This window comes from Chaetodon auriga, chromosome 10, assembly GCF_051107435.1.
Source record: "Chaetodon auriga isolate fChaAug3 chromosome 10, fChaAug3.hap1, whole genome shotgun sequence".
In the NCBI taxonomy this organism is placed as follows: Eukaryota; Metazoa; Chordata; class Actinopteri; order Chaetodontiformes; family Chaetodontidae; genus Chaetodon; species Chaetodon auriga.
In genome coordinates this window covers 19,149,986-19,175,484 of record NC_135083.1, presented here as the reverse complement: position 1 = coordinate 19,175,484, position 25,499 = coordinate 19,149,986, and the positions used below count along the sequence as shown (strand labels likewise).

General features: G+C 42.3%; 1 protein-coding gene across 4 annotated transcripts in view; it reads right to left on the bottom strand.

Annotated features, from left to right (window-relative positions):
* The window catches only part of bsna (bassoon presynaptic cytomatrix protein a), a 148,577-nt gene that overhangs the window by 66,228 nt on the left and 56,850 nt on the right, over positions 1-25,499 (bottom strand). For all 4 annotated transcript variants that reach the window (XM_076741304.1, XM_076741305.1, XM_076741307.1 and 1 more), the window contains exon 3: positions 12,297-13,736. In XM_076741304.1, the coding sequence (XP_076597419.1) occupies positions 12,297-13,736 (1,440 nt within the window). The remainder of the gene's footprint in view (positions 1-12,296; positions 13,737-25,499) is intronic.

Sequence of the window (25,499 nt, the reverse complement as noted above, 5' to 3'; positions counted from 1 at the left end):
GAGCAGAGGAGGTTGAGTTGAGGTGAAAAACATCACAAAACAACACCATCATAAATAAAGATTTATGAGGGTGCATAAATGAAGCAGCCTCAGACGACCCCAGACACCATCAGACTGGGAGCGCTTCATTTACGGACTGAGGTGAAAGAATTATTTGAACTTTTAAAGTAAACGCTGTTACTGTGGGTTTCTGAGTGTACGTCACAACAAATGAGTAACAGACAGGTCTTCATCAGTCCCGACTCTCATCACACGAACAGAAGCATCTCAAAATGACACGTGCACCTCCCGCCTGACTAAACTGAGACAAACCAAGCCTAAGTGTACGTCATCTGCAGGTATTTAAAGAACCGACTGTGAAAAGTCAAGTTTGCACGCGATGCCGGGCACGCACGCCACACTGAAAGGAAAAAAAACTGCACAGCACTGATGAGTTTGACGTCCGCATGGGAGGTACAAAAGGGTTTGTAAAGGGTTTAAGGTATGTACCGCGCATACATATGGTTTGAGAGAGGTGAGGAAGCTTAAGGTGAGTCAGCAGTCAGTTTAAGAGATTTAAGGGGTTTGACAGTTTCAGGGCAGACACGGGTAAGCACTGAAGTTTTAAGTTTCTAATGTTCAAGGTACATTCAAATATCAAAGGCCTAATTCGGAGCCCAGTACATTAACATAATGTCAAGGATCGTTGGAGAAATGTTCAGTTCAGCAGTTCATATAAAAGGAATGGTGGCATCTGTCTTCATTTCTCAAAAGAGAGTTACTAAAAATCAACCTTCGCTAAAGATGTTTTGTGGGACAGAAAAATGAAAGTCTTCATTGATTTGCTCTGTAACATTCCTACACATTACAGGAATGCACGATGACACCGTCACCCACACTGAGCTCTGAGTAGGTCAACAACATTTTGATGGAGTGGCAGAACCTGCAATGAGCCGGCGAATTATTCTTGTTCGACTCAAAACGATAATTTAAATAATTTGAAATGCTTAAAAAAAAAATCTCCCTTTCAGTGGCTTCAGGGTTAGAATTTCTTTTCTACAATGTCACATATACAGCATATTCTTCACTGAAACTACGTAACATTATTGAGTGATTAGCACTTAATCAAGCTTCGTTGTGTGCATTTCTCTGAAATTTACATCAGCAATTTGCAAACGTTGAAACCTTGACTGGAAAATCAAAATGAAGTTCAAAAGACTTGAACAAAAACTAACCATGACATATTGAAAGACAGATCTGCCAGTGGCTGAAGAGGTTATGATGGCGTACATAGGCAGGAGACAATGTTATGAACATGAATTAAAACGTCTCCTCGACAAACACCAAAGAGCTGAACACCTTGCAAATGGAGACACGATTTCCAGTCATGAATATGTTAAATTACTTAAAAAACTTAAGTTCAGGGACCTTCAGAAAACAAAACGCATGCACCTCAGTGACGAGTTTACAGTGAAAAGACCTGATGATTTGTTCTTTTTTTTTTTTTTCTTGACTGTGTCGTGATCTTGATGACTAATTTGATCAGCAAGTGGCTGAGAAAAAAAAAAACAGTAACACATACAGAAAAAAGTTACTTGTCTTGCAGGTTTCTCAATGCATATTGTATGAATTCTTAAAAAAGTGAGGGGAGTGCTGAATAAGTCAAGAGCTCTGAGAGGCAGAGAGAGAGAGAGAGAGAGAGAGAGAGAGAGAGAGAGAGAGAGAGGTGGAGGAAGTAAAAGAGTAAATGGAAGAAAGTCTGACAAAGGTGCAGGATTTGGTTTCCTACCAAGGTGTGACAACAGAAGAGGACAAAGGAAGGCATTTGTGTGAAATTGAGGAGACAAAAAATAGAAATAAGATGAGAAATGGAGCAGAGGAGGAAGACAAAAGCAGGAGGAGATGTAGAAAGTGGGAAGGCTATATTTAAACTGAAAACAGGACAGTGATCAGAAAGTTGCCAGTTTGACTCCAACCTGGGAAAATCTGGGTGCGAGAGAGAGCATGAAAAGGGAGGCAGGGAGGACAAGATGAAAGGAACAGATGGAGAGGAGGTGGGTGGACAGAGGCAGGGAGAGGAGGAAGAGGGGAGGATGAGGAGGAGGAGAGGATGGCGAGTCGTTGTATTATTAATTGTAGTGAGATGTTCTGGAGTGCAGGAGCGAACCGTCCGTCCATTAGGAGCTCTGTCGTTTCTGCTGCCGCTCTCCTCCTCTATTTTTGTTCTGATTTCTTTCTAAATACAGAAGCATGACTCACTCTGTCCTTATTTCCTACCTTTGACTCCTCTCTCCTTATCACCTCTCCTCATCTCTGGCCATTTTTGAACATCTCAGAGTCTTTTTTCTTGCATGGCAGTAGTTTTGAAATGATGTGAATTCTTGAAGGATAACACTGACACATTTATTAGATTAGATAAAAATGTACCCATCACCCATTTTAACCATTGCAGTATAATCACACTCCCTTGAAAAAGTCATGAACGTTCATTGGGGACATATTCTTTTCCTATAGATCGGTGGTTTGATCACTTTTGCATATTCATATGGCTTTGATTTGAACAGTAGCACTCATTAACACATCTTTGGGGAAAATAACTAAACTGGGATCCAATCCACAGTCAGAGAGAAGCAGTGAACACAATTAGAAGACAAAGAAAGATGAAGAATAGAGGAAACCACGACTACTACTACTACGACTACTCTGACTAAGAATTTCTTAAGCACTATTCTACACATTTACATTATAAACTGTATCAGTCCACAAAATCCATGTGATAACCAATGGGAAATATCCAACAAATACACAGAAGCACACACATGCACACAAATGAAGGGGTAGTGTGTGTGTGTGTGTGTGTGTGTGTGTGTGTGTGTGTGTGTGTGTGTGTGTGTGTGGTGGACAGAGGTCTTGCACAATGTGACATCTGCTCCGTTCTTTCTGTTTGTGCTATTTTTAGATGCTGACCACACAGCTGAACAGAGTGTAGAAATTATTCTGACACACACACACACGCGCACGTGCAGAGAGAGTTCAGGGCAGAGGGGTTGTTCAGTCGAATATGTTGGTCTAGTCTGAACTGACTCATTGATCCTTTATCTGACTGAGGTTTGTCCAAGTTAGAATCCATGACAGCGACCGTGGCTCTGAAGCATCAGCAGCCTGACTGTGTGCTGATAAATGCATGGAGCTGTCCATGGTGCTGAAGCAGCATCAGAAAATATAGATCCGTTATTAGAAGTATCTGGATGTAATCATGTGAAGAATATATTAAAATTATATTCTAAACTCTATCACATCAGTGAACTCAGCTTTTTATTGTTAGGAGCATTCACATTTCTCTGTGTTAGTATATGTCATTGTTTGGAGTGGAGGCGAATGATTTTTAAATTGGACCACTTTTATCATTTGGGCTGCATCTGAATCTGCTTTTGCCCTGAATGACTTGAGTCCTGGAGACAGAAGAAAAGCTTTCCTTGCTCTAAGGGGGCTGTTGTGGCTGTTAGAGCATTTTTAAAGCATTCGTTTTAAACTCATTCATGACAGTATTCAGAAGAAAGATCCTGAATTCTTTTGTCCGATCAGGACTATTCATGACGCTGATTTGATGCTCTGTATTCTGACTGTTCCCTCTTCTCTACAAAAACATCACCATCACTGAGGAAAGCACATAAACGCTGGTTAATGTCTCATAGGCGATATTTTAAATATATCAGCAAGAACAGGAATGAAAAAGAATATTAATCTACAGAAAACTGATTACAGGTGAAACAGTGCTGCTTAAAACTGCTCTGAAAATCTTAACTGTTGTAATAGGATGATGAAAGATAATATTCTTTTCACAGTGGGATCATTTATTTGGCTTCTCTTCATCTGTCTGTGCTGGAGTGTGAAAGTTCCTCCTTATTATTGGACCTTTCTGCTGCATGCATGAACTTTAACTTTATCATTAAATTCTTCATTATCTAAATGTAGATACACCAAGCCTTTCCTAATGGAAGGCTTTTGTTTTCTGCAATGTCCACCTACAAAGAAATCACATTCCTTGACCAACAGATTGAGGATACAAGTAACATTTTAAAACTGACTGAAATATTATGCTTGTTTTTTTGGGACTGAAAAAATTGAAAATCTTCTAGCTTTGTCCGTTATTCCTTCATATTTTTTTCTCTTTAGTTAGGACAATCACAGACGTTAAGCCTTCATATTATGTGAGAAAAATACAGAAATAAATCGAAACCAGACTTTGTCTTTCAGGTGCAGACGTTTAGTTTATGGCATTTATTTGTTTGCCGTTGACTAAATGTCACACAGTTTATGGAACATTATGCAGCTTCTGTCTTCTGTTAAAAGTTTCTCGTTGCTGTTTGTGTCTGTTTGTTAGTTTGTGCCTCTCTGGGTGTTCTGCAATTTACAGATTGTTATTCTCTTGTGTATTTTTCTCAGGGGAATATGAGAGCAGCTAGAGGAGGGGGAAAGGTAAAGGAGCAGAAGAAGGAGGATTAGAGAATCAAACAGGTTACGTAAAACAAACAAAAGCTAACTCTACTCCACTGACCCTAATGGCCACCATAGTGCTAACAGCAACCTTTATAATAACCAATCAGCGCACGTACACACACATAGTTAAAGACCTACACACAGAGAAGCTCATTAAATTACTCATGTTAACCTTTTGGCCATTGTGGCATTTCCCTGAGGCAAAGCGGTGTGTCTGACTGTGAGAGTCTGAGTGAGGGGCTCAGCAATAAGACGGTCACTACAGCAGCAACCAGTGAGACTAATGCAGTAGAACCTCCATGGACTGTGATCTTAACTACGTGAGCAGACCATGGAAGCTGCTCTAGATTTTACACCTGTGCTATCTGTGTTTTAATAATAGAAGTTCTGGGGGAAATTCTTCTCTGTCAGAAATGCTACAGACTGAGAGAAAATGGTGTATCTGTTTACAGTGCAGCCTCGTGTTTTATCAAAGAAGTCAGTCAATAATCATCTTTCTCCATCATGTCATGAACAAACGCAGTCTGATTTTGTGGTGCGCATATGATGTGACTAGTTTTCCACAAAAGAGCAGGGCACACTAAAAGGAACTGCATTACATTTCCTGTGAGTGCTTCACAATAAAAGCCTCCTTGTGGATCTCCAGCTGACATGTGAAACAGCAGCAGCAGGAAATTCTTGGTTTGCATTAGCAGTAACGTCATACAGCCCTGATGCAAAACATGTGTAAGAGCACCATCAATTAAAGGGAACTCTGGCAGGAAGGGTAAGTCTTACTGCCAGACTGATGGCCATTCAGACTCTGGGTCATGCTAACTTTGCTAACAGTCACCATCTTTGTTGTGGAAATTTAGGCAATCCTACAGATTTTCAAATAAAGTGACATTGGACATAAATCATTTCAAATGGACGTCTCTGAATGAGAGCAAAAATAAACAGAAATTAGCCTCCTGGATTAGATACTGTAGCTACACACACATGGATCCAGGCCCAAGAAAACTAACCGGACTAACCCAAAACTGGAGTTTCTTGTGTCACTATTGGACTTCTTGTGGTGGTAAAACATTAAACTGCTCGTTCACTGTATGATGACTGCTGATGAAGACCAGCTGACCACCTTCTGGTCCTTTCAAGGACACATCGTCACAGGTTCTGTCCTTTGCAGGATCCAGCCTCTCAACTGAAACGCAGCTTAGTGTCTTACTCATATAATATCAACACACACATAAACTCAGACTTAGACATTTAGCAATACACACTAACACATAACAAGTGCACAAATCCACTAATGCAGATTACTTGTCACAATCCCTAATCAGTTTCCCTCAGATGTGACACACACAAACACAAATGCAGAGTGTCTCACACACACACACACACACACACACACACACACACACACACATTCAGACACATATGCAGGTGGACTGGGTGCTGTAATCCTGATAATTGTTCCGACAGCAGTGATGACAACTATGACCGCCTGAATGACAGACTGGACAGAGAAATGGCCTCATTCACTCATTCATTAACACCTGCTTATACAGTGTGTGTATGTGTGTGTGTGTGTGTGTGTGTGCATGTGTGTGTGTGTGTGTGTGTGTGTGTTCTATGAGAAGCCTGAGTCAATCTCCCACTTATTCTGTTAAATATGTTTTCCTGTTGAATTTGGAGCTCAGGCTGTTGCTTGAAAGCTACGTGTGCACATTTTTCAAAATACACACTACATAGACAACAAAAGAGAAGGAAAGGACTGATGGAGGAAACAACAAGGGGAGGCAGGAATTAAGTAGAGAAGCAGAGCAGACAGAGGGGGCAGGATAAACCTGGTGACTTTTTACTTTTCTGTTCCAGGAGACACTGCCTCTCCCTTGCATATTTCATCTCTCTGGCTATTTATATGTTTATATATATAAAAAAAAAAAACGTGCTGAATTATTGATCAATCAAGCAAGCGCTACCCTCAATGTTTCTCCATCACAAAGCGTTCTCGTCTTTCTCAAACACGAACACTCATCTGCACCGGCTTGTCAGACACATTCATTTTTCAGTAAAGACACAAGGTTGTATTCTGTCACAGTGTATTTCCTGGAGTATGGTGGACAGACGGGTGATCGCTTTTAAATACAGAATCATGGATTTAGTTCATTTGCATTTATATAGAAATTAGATCTATTTGTTTGGTGAATATGTGCATTCAGTGTGTACACGGAAAAGTGGGAAAATATGAATGCAGAGTGAAATAAAGTTTTCATTTCTGGCTGTGGCTCCTGAGCACATCATAAGACCCACTGAGGCAGACAATACCTTCCTGAATAAAAGTGGAACTAACTGTGTCACTGACTGAGCTGATGTTGGACTTAATGAAGGTTTGATATGTACCTGCCACCACAGCATGAGACAAGCTGCTGTGTATTATCTATAACAAGACTAAGAATTCACAGTCGTAGCAGCACTGTAGGGCAGGCACTAAGGTAAAGTGGTGAATTGAACTGAACGCTAAAAACAGCATGCTACCATGTTCACAGCGATGATGCTAACATGATGATGTTTAGCAGGTGTGATGTTTACCATGTTTACCATCTTAGTGTCACTTGTTAACATGCTAACATTTAGTATTAAACACAGAACAGAGGCTAAGGTAAATGTCATTCGGTTTGGTGCTAGATGGCAAGTCAGAGGATCATCAACATTATTATAATTCATCCTGAGGGGAACATGAATAATTGTACCAAATTTTTGGGATATTTTGAGATACTTAAGACAGGGAGTGTTGGGTGAACGGACTGACTGCCATCACCATCCAAAGACGCCGGATGCCAGTGGGGCTAAAAAAGTACTGCATATGCAAATATTTTCATAAGTATTTTAGAAAAGATTTTTTGCCAACCTTTAAAGAATCCAGCTCTTTAGAACTCAGGTTAATTAAAAAAGAATGAAAACACCTGTCATCTATCAGTCAAGCTCCACCAGCTGGAGCTGTGCTCCTCTGATCTCATCACTCCTTTGTCGTCATCGTTCCCTCCCCGTCTTCACCCACTTGATTTTTTTCTGTCTTTTTCCCTACTGTTCCACTTACAGTCTTTTGTGTGTGTGTGTGTGTGTGTGTGTGTGTGTGTGTGTGTGTGTGTGTCAGTGCCTGACTTCCCTCTGGACTGAAGGCTACACGTGATTCAGCTCTACATGTCTGGCTTCCCCTGAGCTTCTACTCATTTCTCTTTCCATCTGTTTCCACGGCTCCTTCGCTCTTCATCTCACTTCGAATGTGTCCTTTTATTCATCTGCGTCTCTGTCTTAATTTCATCGGGAGTTCCTCCTCATCATTTTCTCACGCTTTGTCTCTCTGTAATTGTCCCCCCTGTCCTTTTCTTCTCCTCTCTTAGCATCTCTGTTTCCACCCGTATGTCTGTATGTCTCTAATGATCCAGGCCTCTTCATCTTCTTTGTGTGTGGTCTACATCTTTTCCAGCTCTAATCACCCATTTTTTGTTGGCTTGAATAGAACTCAGACATTAGTAGTAGTTAACAAATACTCTGTGTCATCGTCATCATCATCATCATCATCATCATCATCATCATCATCTTTTTCCTAATTTAGTGCTCTTTCTATTTATTTTCTCTTTCTGTTTCATTCACTCCTTCTAGAGAGACGCAGGGCTTACCCAGCATTGCACACACACACACACACACACACACACACACACACACACACACACACACACACACACACACACACACACACACAGATGCACACATACTCTTTACACACTATGTCTTCTTTTGATTTGCGTGTGTGACAGCTAATGGCAGCGATTTCTCACGGCCCAAATAACATTTTGACCCATTCTTCCTCTTTGCTGTGTGTGTATGTTTATTACTGTCCTGTACACAGTAGTAGTACTTATATATAGCTCTGTATATTATCTCTAGGTCTATCTTAAGGCAGTGACAGTACATTAGAGTACAGTGCTGTGAACAGCCGTACTCCCCAAAGACCCTGAAGGCGTCATGCTGCCTCAAAGTAAACACAACACAATCTCAATGTGCCTGACTGACTGACTTACACGCATCCTTGCTTCTTTCTGTCTTTTCTTTCATCTGTTTCTTCCCTCAATTCTTCTTCCTTCTGTGCTGCTTTCCCACTTTTACCCCTACTTCCTTCTCATTTCTTGAACATCTGCCTCCTGTCCTCACATAGTTCCTTCTTCCCTGTATCCTCATGTATTTATTTCCTGCCTCTCTTCTGTTCTTTCACTTCCCTCCTTATGAACCTTCTTTTCTGTCCTTGCATCCTTGCTTCCCTTCTTCCCCACATACTTCATTTCTGGCATTACTCTTCCATTCATACATGCTGAATTCCTCACTGTCTTGTTCCCTTTCTAACTTCCTTGCTTCCTTTACTTATTTGATGTCCTTTCTTCCCTTTTCTATCGTCTTCTATCTGCCTTCTTTTCACTCCTAAGTCTGTGTCTGGATCGATGAAGGGGAGGTGAGGGAGCAGTCGACCTCTTTCATTGTGCCATGAGCAGAATCACATTGGATGTAAGAAAGCATAACTGAAAACGATGTCTGTGTTTTGTAATTCTGCTTCTCTTGAAACTTGTACTCTCTCTCGTTCTCTGCCTTTTTGCCCTTGCTTGGTCTGCAGTCTCTCTGTTTCTCTTTCTTCCCTCCGTCTGTTGCCTTTTCTCAACTTTCCACTCTCTCTCGTGCTTTCTTCTATCTCCATTTCTTGCTTATTGCTTGCTCAATTTTCTTTTCATCTTTCATCTTTCCTTCCTGCTCTTTCTTGCCCCTCACGTTATGAAATGAGTATCCTTAACTGAACTGAAAAATGAGTTTTCAGCCGTTTAAAGCTGCAGTAGGTGAGATGGAGAAGAGGGCAGACAGCCTGAAAATTTGAACCAACACAAGTTCCTCGTCACTCCCCCTTCCTCTCCGCTGCACTCATGCCCTGCCTCCAAGCCCCTCCTCCCTGGGACGTCTGCACAGCTGCCATGACAACCAGTAACATTAGCCTTAGCATCGGAAACAAGCTAACTCTGCCCAGCTGCTACATCACAGTTGCTAACATACCGTACGCACTGCAGAGTGTTACTGTAACAATCACCATATTAGCTTTATCGTTACTTGTTGTCTTAGCCGTACATGCTGTTGTTAGCAGCGGCGGTTTGGGCAGCTTCTCCTTTGTGGGTGGTTGTTGCCATAGCTTTCACTAGCCTCCTGATGCTCACAGAGCTGTTTGACTGAACGGCAGTCGGCAGCATGAGCAGAGGGAGGGGGCGGTTCGCAGCGTGTGTGAGTAGTGATTGACAGATGTCAGACACTCCCTCAGACGCTCCTCTGGCTCTGATTGGTTGTTTTGTGTTGGGCGCAGTGGATTCTTGCAAATTGCAGTAGGAGCAATAGGAGGGACCGATGGAGCCTTTTTTTTTTTTTTTTTTTCACAGATTACATGTTTCATGTACTGCTGTCTGGGCACAGGGACAGTTTTAGCAAATATGACAAAAAAAAAATACTTTTATACGAGTTACCTACTGCAGCTTTAACAGCTAATCGGCTGTTTTAAGCCATGTTACATTGATGTGAAAGTGACATGATTACTTTGTGAATGTTAGTCTGTCTCTTGGAATAAGAAGAAAAAAGTACCTTGTGGACATTTTGGCGCTGATAAAATGGATGTTTGTCTTAACTTTGTATAATGTATTTCTTTCATTTAGAGGGTCATGAAACTTGCTCGGATGATGAAACTCTTTGCATTTAACTGTTTATATAAATTTAAATATCTGTGGTGGGATGACATTACTTTCAAGCAATACCCCAATAACATTTAGACTCATGCACTGCAATACTTTTGAGCTGCTATGACTAAAAATAATTCATTCTCAGCCAGTTTTTTGGTTGGCTTGTTTGCTTGGTAACTTGGAGCAAAGCTGCGATTGTTTCCCAGTTTCAGGGGTTTCTATGTCCTTTTTTATCCGCATGTTTGCAGGGAAACAGTTTGTTAACACATAACATGTTGCACTATTCTGACAAAGCAAGTTGGTAGAAGCATTGATGGTCTGGTTTGCTGCTGCTGCTGCTGCTGCTGCTGCTGCTGCTGCTGCCTGTTGGATGCTTCTGCAGATTTATGACTTAATAGCTAATGGCTCTCATAGTTATCACTCAAGGGTTAGTATATGTTTTCTCAGCAGCTGCCTTGAGCTTCTGTATGGTGCCCTTTGATTATGCTAGAGAGACATAAACAGCTGTGTTGTTACAATTCTGACGTTGCATTTCTTTTGAATCTACATTATGCTTCGTATGATTACATATGTTTTGCAGAAATGTGTGTGAAAGCCCAACTTAGCTCAAGGAGGTGAGATAACATGCTGTCTTAATGACTTAATGCTGTCGTGTTGCACGTTTGTGCATTTGTGTGTGTTTTCAGGTGTTTTTTAGTAACTTTTTCCCCACCTGTTCGAGGCAAGAATCGACAACCTGTCACCACAAAAAATAGACGACAGCATATCACAGGAGAATCTGCTAGCTGCTGCTCATGATACTCTCTGCCTGTGGGATTGTTGGTGTTTACACTGAAGGCAATGGAACTGGGCTCAGCCTGCATTACATTTATATATATTTTATATTTCCTTTCTTAACATTTGCAAGTTTACTTATTTGACTAAGAAGGCAAAGAGAGCTTGTAAAATGTAGCAACCTCACTGCTGGCATACATCTCCCAGCTGAAACTACAATCTGACTATCATGACACGAGACGGGCTGAGGCTAGCTGGTTAGCATGCTAACTTCAGTGGATATTTCTGCAAAACAACACAGACAGAGACATCTTTGATGTGCTTTTAGAACTGTTAGGTCTTCACACTAACAATTCTGGCCATATCTTTCAAGCTACACCTTTAAGTAAGAGTTTTATATATAGATTTATAATTTCATATAATCAGATTTAGATTTTGTGATCTGTTGATTAGATAGAATTAGTTTGTGTCGCATTATCAAATGATTTAAGTAACATCACAAAAGGAAATAATGGAATAAAGGGTTAAAATGATCTAAGAAAATGTGAGGTAATATTTAATTTGTTAAAAATCAATTAAATTAATGAATGCATTTAAGAATGATTTTAATCTAATAACTAATCAAATGACCAACAGTAAATGGAATGAGACTACAACAAACTCAGGTAGATCCAGGTAGAGAAGTACTAGATTCATGTAAATGTACTCATAATACCTATAGACAATAAAAAACAACAAAATGTTGAGTGAGAAATTAAAGAAAGGGATAGAAAGGCCAGTGTATGACTAACGTAATGATAATATGCGAGCAGAAGTAGGATTTAATTGGTGACCATACAGAGCCAGAGGTGTGGAAGGAGCAGAGAGCTAGTTAGATAGGAATGAAGAGAAAAAATCAGACAAGCAAGCACAAAAAGACGGAAAGAAAAATGAAAGAGCTTAAGAGCAAAAAGAGTAAGAATGGAGAGAGTGAATTCCTCCGAGGAACAATGAGAGGTTCAGGTCTGACTGCATCCACACAGTCAGGAGGAAGAAGTCCAACAGTGAAATGAATAGCATTTTCTATTTGTGCTGAATGGTATCGATTGTCTGGGAGGAGATGATTCTGAATGTGTGTCTGTGTATGTCTGTGTGTGTGTGTGTGTGTGTGTGTGTGTGTGTGTGTGTGACTACAGTTCTTGTTCTTAAGTGTATGTTGGGACACAACATACACTTTGCTTACAACACATACACATGAATCTGTGTGTGAGAGACGTTGCGTGCACACTGTGCTGCATGTAGGTGTAACATTCCTCTTACCTCCACCAGATGCGGCGTGGGGTTGAAGCCACACAGGTTACACACTTGACTGTGACACTGCGTACAGGAGTTGTAGTTGGGTGAGTCAGAGCTGCCGATGTTCAGCTCCGTTTTACAAAGAGGACAGTTCACTTTAGGCTTCACAGGCTCTGGAGCAGGAACAGGAGCCATCATGGGCTCCTGCTTTTGTGGCGCTTTCTGTAGATGAGCAGGTGCCTGCTGATGTTGTTGTCCTTGCTGCCCTTTTTGATGATGCGTGGGTGACTGCTGATGTGGCATTCCTTGTTGATGGGGCATGGTCTGCTGCTTCTGGGTTGGTGCATGCGGTCCACCCATTTGGCTCGGCGCATGAGGACCCCCCATTTGGCTCGGCGCATGAGGACCCCCCATTTGGCTCGGTGCATGAGGACCCCCCATCTGGCTCGGCGCATGAGGACCCCCCATCTGGCTTGGCGCATGAGGACCCCCCATCTGGCTTGGTGCATGAGGGCCCCCCATACCAAATGATTTGGTGCCAGGGGCCCCTTGTTGTTGCTGCCTGCTGTCAGGAGTTGCATTACTGAACACCACCTTGCCTCGTGCAGGGCTTGGCTGGGTGGAGGCAGTGGGTAGAGGGTCAACATTTATCAGGGTACTAGCCTGATTGAGCAGCGATGCCCCAAAGCCAAACAGTTTGGTCAGGCCATCCTGGGCAGGAGGAGGTGCCTGACTCTGAGGTCTGTGGGCTGGGGAGGAACCGGCGCTTCTGGTCTGGTCAGTGTGCCGTGCCATAGACTGGTGCATCGGAGAACCGCGACCCAAATCGGGCTGGGAGGGAGCCTTGGTGAGGCCAGGAAGAGGCACAGCGCCAGGGTGGGGAATCCGTGGACCCCCAGGCTGGTTGGGGCCACCTGTAGGACCTCCCACAACTCCTGGAGCTCCAGGACCTCTCTGGGAGTATGGGTCAGACCTCATGCCCTGCTGAAAGGGCCCTGTCTGAGTCTGGGGGCCTCCAGGGCCTGGGTGTCTCTGCAAGCCTGGAGAGGTGTGAGGCTGAGTCTGGGGCCCTGGCTGGGACACAGGGTACGCCTGGGGCTGAGGCTGGGGATACTGCTGGGACTGGGAGTACGGCTGGGACTGGGAGTACGGCTGGGACTGGGAGTATGGCTGGGACTGGGAGTAGGGTTGAGACTGGCTGTAGGGCTGAGGCTGAGGCTGCTGCTGCTGCTGCTGCTGCTGCCGCTGGGTGGGCTGACTCTGTGCCAAAGGTTTGGGCTGCGCTGCTGCTGCTGCCGGCTGTGTTGGCTGCGTTGGCTGAGGTGCGGGCTGCTGAGGCTGGACGATGGGTTTGGCTTGGTGTGACGGAGAGTGAATCTGCTGTTGGCTCTTAGAGCGAGGCGTGGTCATATCAATGCCAAGAGCTCTCTGCATCTGACAATTGAGACACAGCCACTCCTGGACCTGCAGACAGAAAACAGACAGGGCTGATGTTATTTTAACCTTGTCTGACAATATCACACATATAGTCTGTATCAGCTTGTTCCGACTTCAAATTGAAGCTTTATGTTTATATTCAGTGAAACATGTAAACTCAAAACTGTTTTTATGACTGTACCAATCGGTCAAAAGGGACACCCTCATATATTTGGTATCTTTGGGATTTCCACAGAAATGTAAAATTAGGTTCTTTGCAGCACAGTATGTGTTTCGACTGACTGGGTCAGTGGGATTGAAGAGGTTATGACTGCTTTAACAATGTAAGAAAAATCTTTGCACGTAAAAAGAAGGCAAAAGAAAAGGAGAAGAAGAGAATGAATTAGTGTCTGTAAAGATAGAAGACAGTATAGATATAAAACATCGCTATGATTCATTCATTTTCTCTTTGAAAGCAGATTGCTATTGATTACTGTAAATATAATTTCTGACTCAGACAGGATGCACTATTCATCTAAACCACATGGACACTGTATTCATTCAGCCAACTTCAAAGCTGCAGATGACAGAGAGAGTGCATTTGGATGGCTACACATGATTATGGTCCATCTTTCTTCCCATGGAAAACAGAAGTGCAGAGAAAATAGTTGTAATCAACCAGAAATAGAGGAAGAGAGGTAAATCAACCACAAATTGACTGCAGCACTGAGTGATTGCTAAGCCGAAGCCGCAGCCTGAGTGAAAAGCATTACATCTCTCACAGACACACACACATATAAATCTACAAAGGTACACAGGTATGCACACACAGAAATCAAGTGGAAGCACAAGCGAGACACAAACAGATACACACACACACACACATACAGTCAAATGAAATGAAAATGAAACGCCCTTCTAAAAATAATTTAAAAAAATAAAAATAAAGCATCACCCCTCCTCTCCTCTTCTCCTGCCTTCCTCCTTCCTCCTCTTCTTCCTCCAGATGAGAGCTGATACTCCCTTGTGTCCGGACCTCGCTTTGCTCTCTAATTTCTCCCGACTGCAAAAAACACACAGTTCCTCTCTGAACTGTGTCAAGCTGCTCTCGTCCTGTCTGTCCTACAGTAGCTTTGTCTCCGCCACAGCGACCCAGCTGCCATAAATAGTGCTATTCTAGCTCCTCTGCAACCAGAGCAAAGCTAGTAAATCTCTGCACGTTCCAAGCGTTTCTCCCATCCCCTTTCCTTCCCATAATGCACTGCGCAAACGTACTGTATCACCCCATCCGTTATCCACTGAACTCCCCCCCCTCCTCGTTTTTTGTGAGGTGCTACAGGACAAGGTGGCTCTGTGAATGAGGGGAAGATGTGGAAAGCACCGGGAGAGGAAAGGAGGAAAAAAAAAGCCTGCATCAGTCACGTACCCTAACTAAGCAGTTCCTCCCACTGTGCTGTCCCAGCCTGCTTTGCTGTCTGGCATTTTCTAGCTTGACAGCATCACTGATCCCATGTTCTGTTAACTCAGCGGCTACAGCCACAGCCACAGCCTGACATCCTCCTTTCCTCCTTAACATATTCTCTTTGTAGCTGTCTTTCCTCTCCACTCTGCTTCTCTTTTCCCTGTTTCTTCTTCACATCCACCCTCCTTTTTTTCCTCCTCCATTTTCACAGTTTCTTGTTTTCTGTCTATACCCCCATTTTTCTGTTGTCTCTCTGATCATGAAATGTAGGTCTTATTCCTTGAATAGCTGAAGCGAAAGGAGATTTGAAAGTATAATTTTGCTGTGCAGGCTCCTCCCACGTTGTGCTGCCATAATTACATCTGATAAAGATGGCGAGAGGGAGATGAAGAGAAGTAGATAGGGAGAAAGAGAAGGGGGAGCTGATTTTAATGAGTCCCTGTCTATCCCTCTGCTTTATAAGCAACATCACAAGAGACACTCAAAGGAATGAGGGATAGAGCGAGGGATGGAGAGACGGGAAAGAGCAGGGAGGAGATGGAGGGAGCGAACAGTGGAGGAGAGGAGTCAGCAGTTTTTTAATCCAGGCAGCTCTTCAGCTCTCATCATGTCAAGCTTAATCAACAGCACAGAAGCACAGAATATCCACTTCTCCTTCACTGTGGTTAAAACCAGTGAATCCTTTATGTATCTGATTCCCGCTGCTAACAGGTGAGGAGGAAACACGTTGTCGAGGGTTTGTTTCAAGGGTCAGTTCACCAACTTGTGAAAAAAATGGACTTTCTCACTCATAGTTTTGGTTTTATTTGTCCAGGTTTTGAGATATCCATCTCTGATGTTTAATCCTAGCACAGTGGAGTTTCATTTATGTTAAATGTAATAGCAGCTTGCCATTCCAGGACCATTACTCTGTGATATACAGTTTCCATGTGGGCAATTTCTTTGGTAAAAAGCATTCCAATGAAAAGTGTCCACATTGAGTTACAGTCTGCTGGGGAGGCAGCAGGAAGACACAGATACTGTATCTCTAAACCAAACAAAAGCAGCTATCTGTATGGCCACACGTGCAAGTAAAACTTTTTCAATTACTATTTATCTTTGGTAATTTGGTTATTATGGCGAATTGACCCTAAACGCTAAAACTATAATCCTGTGTTGCTTCATGTGCCTGTAACACTGCACCTGATGTTTGCATCCAATTTACATCGACCACATTTTTTTCTCAACTAAATGTGCAGGTTTCAGCTTAATCTAGGGTACACTTATTCTCTGTGGGGACTGCAGCACCAACTCTAAAAATAAACGTACACATTTTCTCCTAAAATCAGCTGATACTGTGTTAACATATAGCTGAATTGTGCACTGCTTATTAGCAAGTTGATAAGTGTTAATAGTATACACAGTGCATTTAGTATGCATTTAGTGTGCATGTGTAACTGTAGACTTAAGTCCAGCCAACATTTTGTTGGTGCAATGACAGGATACAATCACGTGGCATAACACTTGGACTCACACGGAGCTACAGCACAAAGCCATACTTCAAGAGATCAAGAGATATCCTAACTCAACCTTTAACCAAAGGGTCCCACTGAGATGAAAAATGCCTTCTTCAAGTGAAACTTGTCCAGGAAGCAGCATGTAGCTACTGAAAATGTAGCAACTGCCTGTTAATGCAATAACTAACCCAGGAGAGCAGTGCGACAAGTGAGTGGGTGGGAATGAAAGACATCTCAACTGCAAAGGTTAAGAAAACCTGCTCGAAAGGCCAAAAAGTAACGCAATCAATTTTGAGTCCTGGTAGAATATTACCTCCACCAGGTCTTTGCTATCATTAGCTAGCTTACATCTTTAATATTAAAATGTCTACAGAATCTGGGATGACATGTATTTTACAGCGTGTTAATTCATCATAGTAGGAAAAGTACAGGTGTTTCTAATAACATTAACAATGATTCAAGTCTCTCAGTAAGCCATGACAGTGTGAGAGTAAGCCAGCATGAACAATACTGGGACCCTGAAACTGAAGCAGTGAAATAGAATTCAGCCATTATTCATTTCATTATATACACCTGTGCATTCTCTCTTTCTTGTATCATGTCAGCACATAAAATAGAGATTAATATGCTGCATACCGGAATCGTTATGTAGCGTACAATTTGGACACAGTATCACTGTTTGCAGAGGTCAGTAAAAGATAACATAATTATACACCAGGCTGCAGCCTGAGACAGAAATGCAGACAGACAATATCCAATGAGCAATCACCATCATCTGACCCTCCAAAAACGGCCTCAAGCCCATGGCAGAGTCCTGAACTCCACATTGAAAACAGCAGCTCTGACAGAGACTTATAAGCCTGTCCCAGGGCAGCTTTGACAGGTGTCTTACGTACCTTAAAGCATTAAAGTACAGGTGTCACCTCAAGTTATTGCCCATTTACTAGTCTGTGTGTACCGTTCACAAGTCAGTCAGTTAATGTCGGCCAGGATCGGGCAATTTTCAGGCCTGTGGAAGTTATTATAAGAACAAATGGCTGCAAATATATTTTCTGAAAGGAGGAATATGAGTCCTGACAATCTCCAATGATGCTGACTGCACTTTACTGCAGGAAGAAATGTAAAGGAAAGGGAAACCAGTGCCCCATTTTCACTAAATAAAAAAAAGGTTGGTCATTTCCCTGAAACACTCTGGATGGACAGCAACCCATATTAGCATTTCTGATAAAGTCTGTTCTTCTTATCTAACCTATAAACATGAACACACATCTTGTCCCACACCTCAGTTTGTCGAACAAGCCACCAAAGAAATATTCATTGGGTAAAAGTGCACTGCTAATGTCAGTTTTCAGGCTAATTTAGAGGGCTCTGGTCAGCTGCAGCACATTAAACAGCATGTAACATATCAGCAAATGTCATTTTGCTCTGTGTAGATGCTGATGTGTTCCTTACTCTTCATTACCACTGCTAACAACACACTGTGTACAACAGATTTAAAGTGACAGTGCAAATTTACTCATTTTGTATCTTGTTCCCCTGCTGGAGCTCAGCCTGCCATCTCCGGTCAATCAAGCACAGACACTGAGTAACATAATACACCATTTCTGCCTTTTTTACGAGAAAGAGCATTATTACTCCATGTCTGTATGACACAGTCATTAGTACTTTTGTTTCATGAGCTATATTTTGACATGCAAATAAACTGTACACATCAGTGTCCCAATACGAAGGGTCCAATTAAAGCAGCAAAATCCAAATTTCTTTGAAGCCACAACTGAATGCTGTGTGATTGGATATGTAGCTCCTTAATGTAACATTGAAGGAAGTAGAACAGCAGTGAGGGGAGTGTCAGGTTTCCTACTTGTAAGAATTGTGGGTGCAACAGACTAATACACACACACAGCTACAGCCACAAACAGGTCCCAAATCAACCCAAGCCAACACATGAAATACTTTGCTTTCCAACACACAAAACCACACAGATACACACACGCACACGCACACCCGTGTGCACACACACACGCACACTGCAGACCATGACTGCAGGCTCTCATCTCCAGCTTATCCTAAGTAGTTTAGCACTCATCAAACCTGCAGGACTCCCATTTCCTCACATTTCTGTTTTTCTTCCTTTGTCGCTGTCACTTCCCACACACACTCTCACAGACACACTTAACCACTCACTCTAAGACACACACACACAGGTCTGAGCTCCTGTTGTAACAATAATTAACTTGGAGGTCAGGTCTATCTGTTCAAGAGGCTGAGCTCTGTCAGTAAGAAGAACCTTCAGTTGGATTAGTTTTAGCAGGTCGGTAGGTGTTAAATAGTTGAGCAGTTGTTGAAACACAGATGGGAAAAGATGATCAAGTTCAAGCAGGTTTTACAAAAAATGTTTGAATGTGTTTTCTGGAGAAGCGCCCATGCTACCCAGTTTATATAAAGTGGAAGCATAGAACATACAGTGTGTCCTGAACGGAGTGCTACTGTACATCAACTGGCTTGAACGGATGAGCAGAGCAGCAAGTAAAACAATTAAATGAGTCAAACTGTACATCAACTGCAAAATCAATCAAAATATTTGGAATGTAACACTTAGCGCGTATCATGCAGCTCCACTTTTGAGTTGAAAAGACGAGTGGAAGTTGCACGGAGCAGAGTTCACTTTGACTCTAATCTAATTTGTCATTAATTAGCCGGGAGACACAAAGAGAGGAGCAGAGAGGAAGTGGGAGGACCGAGAGCCAATAGCAAAAACAGCACAGAGAAGGAAATCTATGAAATCTCCCTTCCTTCCATCTCCCTGCTGGTTTTTCTGCTTCACTCTACCAATTAAGCAAGTAACTAATATGACATCTGAGCAAGCTGATTGAATACAGCACCTTCATGTGATCACCCTGTGTTCAATGGCCTAAATTACACAGGATGTTGTACTTATAGAACCAAACAATAATAACAAACAAATGAACAAATATGAAGAGAAAGAATACAGCAAGTCATTCTCTGTTGTGGTCCAATAATTGTTGTGTAGGTGGATAATACCTGACAAACAGTACCCTCATCTTTATACTTTCTCATTTGACTGGTGGTTTTGTCTGACTCACACCCACCCACCATCCCTCTGTAAACACTACACACACACACACACACACACACACACACACACACACACACACACACACGCACTAACCTTTGAAAAGAATCCACCGTTTGGTCATTAGGAGAGAGAAAAAAGAAGGAAGTCTGACACTTTAGGCTTCGATGACAGGATGAGCGATTTCCTGTGGCTGTTGCACGCAAAGTGTGACATGGATACAAACCCGGTGACACTCAAAAACACACACACATACACACACAACGCACAGCGACCAGCTGTCAACATAAAATATTCATGTCACAGATCTCCAAACACTACGAGTGCGGAACAGGTGTTAACGCCGTTTCACAGAGAAAACCCGAGGTGTGATTCACAACAGCGTCTGCAGCAATATCCACAGACATTTCACCTGCGCATTCCACCGAGCACTTTAAAAACGACTTCAGACGACACCCCAGTCGTACTCTCCTTCATGTTTAACTTTGAAAATGCCTCTGTTTCCAGGAAGTTGTCCACCATGGTGTGACACAATCATACATAGCCTGGAAACTGTCCAGCACAAGCAGCCACAGTCTTGTACTGTTGGCAGATCGACTGGACCATTTGGATGATAACTGCCATATTCAAGGGCACCTCAACAGATTTAATGGACCCCCAGACAAGTCCCATCACTCGCAAAGAGGCCTGAGTTTCACAACAATACTAGTGCAAATACAGGTTTCTGTGTACTCCAAGCTGCAGGTGAGATTAATGTACCAATGGTGTTTACTGTGCACAGTGTACAAAAACGGGACAAAAGTGGGGCTGAAACAAACATTAGGGTCCCAGCCCCCTATCTGAGACTCCACGCACAGGGTTTGTCAAAGTGAAGCCCAAAAACAAACAACGTTGACTTAATTATATCTGAAAATGAATGTCTGTTTTAATTAATTCGTTATTTGATTTAATTTTGAATTATTAATTAATGTGTAACTGCCATTTATGTAGGGACGGTAGGGACAACAGCGTAACTAGTCCAACCAGAGCCAGCTCTTACCACTGCCCTACAATTCATGTTTGAAGGTGTCAGCCATATCTGCAGTACAACATACTGGCATCCACACACGAGTTAACATTGATGCAGATATTTGTTTAGCCAACATAGAACATAGGCTGCTGCTGAGAGCGAGCAACCAAGAAGGCTGAAAGAGACATGCCTGATCTGGGTGGCTGACCAGATTAAAAAGGCATATCAATAATCAAGTCAGAGTCAAACCGAATCTATTACATTTGCCGAATGTAGAAGAGGGCACAAATAATTACGATTTTTTCACAGACAGCATTTCACAAAGTTTATATTTTCCCCGAAACTCAACAACTCACAAAACATTTATTATCAGGAAAACATGTCCAGATACACATCGCTTCTCACAAGAAGTGACAAACTGAAATATGAACGCTTTTCTTAAGCGTCACTTGTTCAGCCTGATTTTTAAGTTCAAGCTGCTGTCTTTGTGAGAGCATTAGTGAAACAGCATCTTTCTACACCAGCTCAAGTGAATAGAGGGGCAGTGTCAACAGTGCAGCAGGAGTAGAAGTAATGATAAATGGACTGTATTCATAAAGCTCTTCTCTAGTGTGACGACCACTCAAAGAGCTTTACAACACAACTCTGCATTCACCCACTCACACACACGGTGTGACACACGACGGTGGCTAGCTTTAACCATTCACACACTGATGGCACAGCATCGGGAGCAAATTGGGGTTCAGTATACTTTGACATGTAGTGGACGACCGCTCTACCTCCTGAGTCACAGCCACCCACAGTGGATTATGACAGCTGTTTTGAAATATTACAGTAACTGATATTTTTCATTGCACAGTTTCAGTCACTAAAGGGAAATAGTGGGAGGTCTATGATAGAAATGCGAGTACCACATGATTACAGGTGCTTTTTTTACATCAAAGTGAGCTTAAATTATTTTGTTGTAAGCTGTAGCTGGCTAAGAGTGGCTGGAAATGTCACTTATAACATAAAGTAAATGAAGGCCACCGCAGCCATTAGAAGCTGTTTGTGGTTTGGTATTGTGGTCTGGACTGAGCTGCTCACTTTCTCTGTTATGGGAACAGGCTACACATACATACACACATATACGCACAAATGCACACCTGTAGTGCATTAAACAGTCACACATACTCCTGCAGAATCCATATGCACCTCCACGCAGAGACCTGTACGCAGCTTTTAATAGACCTGTCGATCAAGCTTGTGTGCAGCCTTTCAGGGCAAAGTGGAGGAGCAAAGGAGGAGGGAGAGCAGGCGAACACACAACAGGAGGAGTATTTGTAGACATGCAGGTGGAAGATGAGGATAAGACGAATGTTAGCAAGAGAGGAGAAAAGAAGAAAGCTTTTTAGGTTGAGGAGGGTTTATTTCTGGAGCCATTTTATGTCCAACGATGCAAAGTGTTTTTCAAAAAACAAAACAAAAAAGCACAATATAAAGGAAGAATAATGGAAAAACAAGAACAACTATGAATTTGTGTTTATATGCTGTCCCTCATTTTGGCTGATCAAACCTCTCCTATGGACATGGACATGAAGACTGTGGTTGACTGACATCTCTGATTGGACGACTTGAACGGGTATAAATAAGCCTGCTTTGTCACAGAAAAAGGCAAGTTCTCAAATATGAAATCCTGCTTTTACTCTGCCTGATAAACAGGCTGAAGTTCCATTCAGTGTCACGTCGTTCATTCAGGCTGACACTGTGCTCAGCTGATTTCTCCTGGGAGGTGGGGTTTGCTATCTGGCTTTAACCAATACACTGTAAATATTTTGCTTAGATCATCACTGTGCATGATTTCCATGCACACTGGCAGTATGTCATATAATCATTTGAAATATGATTCTATTTCTTGTGGTATTCGTACATGCATCCCAACTACAATTACAATTAGTCATTTGACACTTTTATCCAAAGCGACGTACATTTGAATTCATACACCGATGGCGCAGCATGGGAGCCAGTTTTGGGGTTCAGTATCTTGCCCAAGGATACTTCGGCATGTGGTCTGCCGAGACCAGGGATCGAACCACCGACCTCCTGATTGGTAGACGATCGCTTTATCTCCTGGAACCACTGCTGCCCGTTCCACCATGGCAAATACCAAAATACCAACAGCAGACAATGTCAAAACTAGAAAAGCTGCACCAGATGTAGTCTAAGGGGGTCTTGATTTTGTAGGGTGTGTATGTTTTTAGGATGTTGAGGACAACCAGGAGACTGTGGAGCAGACAATCAGGGGATCTTATCATAAAGATGTAAGATGACCTTGAAGAAGTGGGAATAATCATTAAAGGTGTGGAAGTGCTTGATGAGCTTGGTGCAAATGTGGTTGCCATTTTATTTGGCCCCATGTACTCATTGGAATTGAGCTACCCAGCAAAACAAAAGCCTGTCAACAAAGGCCCAGGTGCTACAAAACAAATGTTTGAAGGAACAATTCAGTCAAGACATTTCAAGTGAAGCATCAAAGACCTTTTTGTGAAACGCTCTGAAGCGGCAAAGAAGAAATCTTTTTGGATCCGCATGTTGAACTGTTATAATTAGGAGTGAAATGATCTTAGTTCCAAATGACTGAAGTCTGAGTGTGACTTAACAGACTTTCATAATGTTCACAAAAGGGAGAGGGAATGACCGCAACAACTAGAAAATACAAGAGGTTGTATTGTACATTAAAGAAGGGACGAACAACAGATGACAGAGAGACGGGAGTGAAGGAGAGGGCCGTCAGAGATGTGACATACGATGAGTGACATACAGCAAGAGTGTGCCAAATTAATGTGGAAATTTTAAGCTGCTGTTTGTGATCAACCCGTTCCCAAGTCCATGTCCTGTCAAGTACCGACACTTTTCAAAACCACTTAAAGTAAAGATCACTAAAATTACAAAAATACAAGGACAGGATTGATGGTTCAGGTGTGTTTGTTCATGTGCTGCTGACTGAATGACCCTCACAGACTGCATACAGGGACTCCATGTTTTCTCTCCATGTTCACCATCCCTCCTCACACTCACACTGACAGCACCTGAGGTTCAGACAGGTCAAACTCTGTGCAGCAGCTCTTCTAGTTACTCTGTTCTGGAGATCATCGGTGAAGGCTGCTTTGGCAAAGTGGCCAAGAGACAGTGGCTGTTCAGATCCTCCAGAAGGACGCTGACTTAATGCAGGACACAGAGAACTGCTGTCATGTCTCCTCCTGTCTCCCCATGTGTCCCTGTTAGATGTCATCGGTGTCCTGAATCCAGACCACACCAACATTGTTAAGTTCTTTGAGCCGTTATACAGCCCAGCATCTCAAATACTAGACAGGAGTGGAACCCACTGTCTCTGAGCCTGATCCGACCAATTGTAAAGCCGGTATGTATTATTGTAGCATGGTTCCTATTATTCTATCAGTACCAGCAGAATATAAAGAGTTCTAAATATCACTTTCAATGTTACATCTATAATGATGAAGAATAAAGGAGGTAGAGTTGCTTGATTATGGAAAAAAAATCATCATCACAGTGATTTTTTTCAACACTGAGATCACGATTATTTAATATAAATATACAAATATGAATATAATTCAACTGAAAAACAAATTCAATATAATTTGGGCTTCACAGTGTTCATTTATTATCTGCATGATATGATTTCTCTATCTGATTCAGTATTGAATGTCCTTAACGTCTGGTGACACACTGTCACACAGTCATCACTGGCAAGCTGTCATATGCTTCAGCTCTCTTCTAACAAGTTTGTACGAGGTTTTGAGACTGCCACAGTGTGTAATAACCGTCCCTTCCTGCTCTCCCAACATACAGTCACTGTGTGTGTGTGTGCGTGTGTGTGTGTGTGTGTGTGTGTGTGCGTGCGTGCACCTGCGCCATGTGATATCTTGCTGTCTAACAGCTGAATTGGCTTCATCATCCTTGTTGAACATGCCACAGTCTGGCTGAAAGTAGGTTTCTGCTTTTAGGGAAAGTTCCCTGCTGTAAAGGGAAGGAGCACGCTGGGTTAACACTGGACAAAATGACAGGATCGTTGTGGTATGGACTGTGGAATAAGCATGGTTTTATCTAGATGATCTTGTTTTCATAATCGTTGGAAACCAAAATAGGAATTGCTAATAAAATTCAATTAATCCTGCAGCCCTATGAGCAGGGCCAAGATGTGAAGTGTAACATTAGCGGGTCTGACTGCTCACAGTCAGGGCAGCAGACTAATACACTGACCAATGCTCCACGCAGAGAGAGGACATTCTAGGAAGTATTCCCATGAAGAAGCACTGAGATCCTACATTTTTACGGAAGTGGAAACCAGCCGAAATGTCCTCACTTTCCAAAGATGTCCTGACTCTCAAGGTCTAAAACTGGTCATCAGGCACACGCAATCAGACGTCTAAACATAAATATATCAAATAATATTGAAATGTATTAAACTGGTGTGTTTGCACAAGTATCAGACAAAGAGCATTTCAAGTTCAAACACGTTTTCAATGAAGACATTTTGCTATGTCATAGTAAATCAATTTATACAACTGTCATGACTTACTGGGACAGCTGAACAGAACACAGTCATCACTACCATTATAACAAACATACTTGTGCAACACCTGTGCTTTTCCACGCAAGACAAGTCAAAATCATTTGAAACATACATGTGTCGATCAGGATTTTATAAAAGCTTTACCTGTCCTGCAGTAAAGTCAATACAATGCATAAT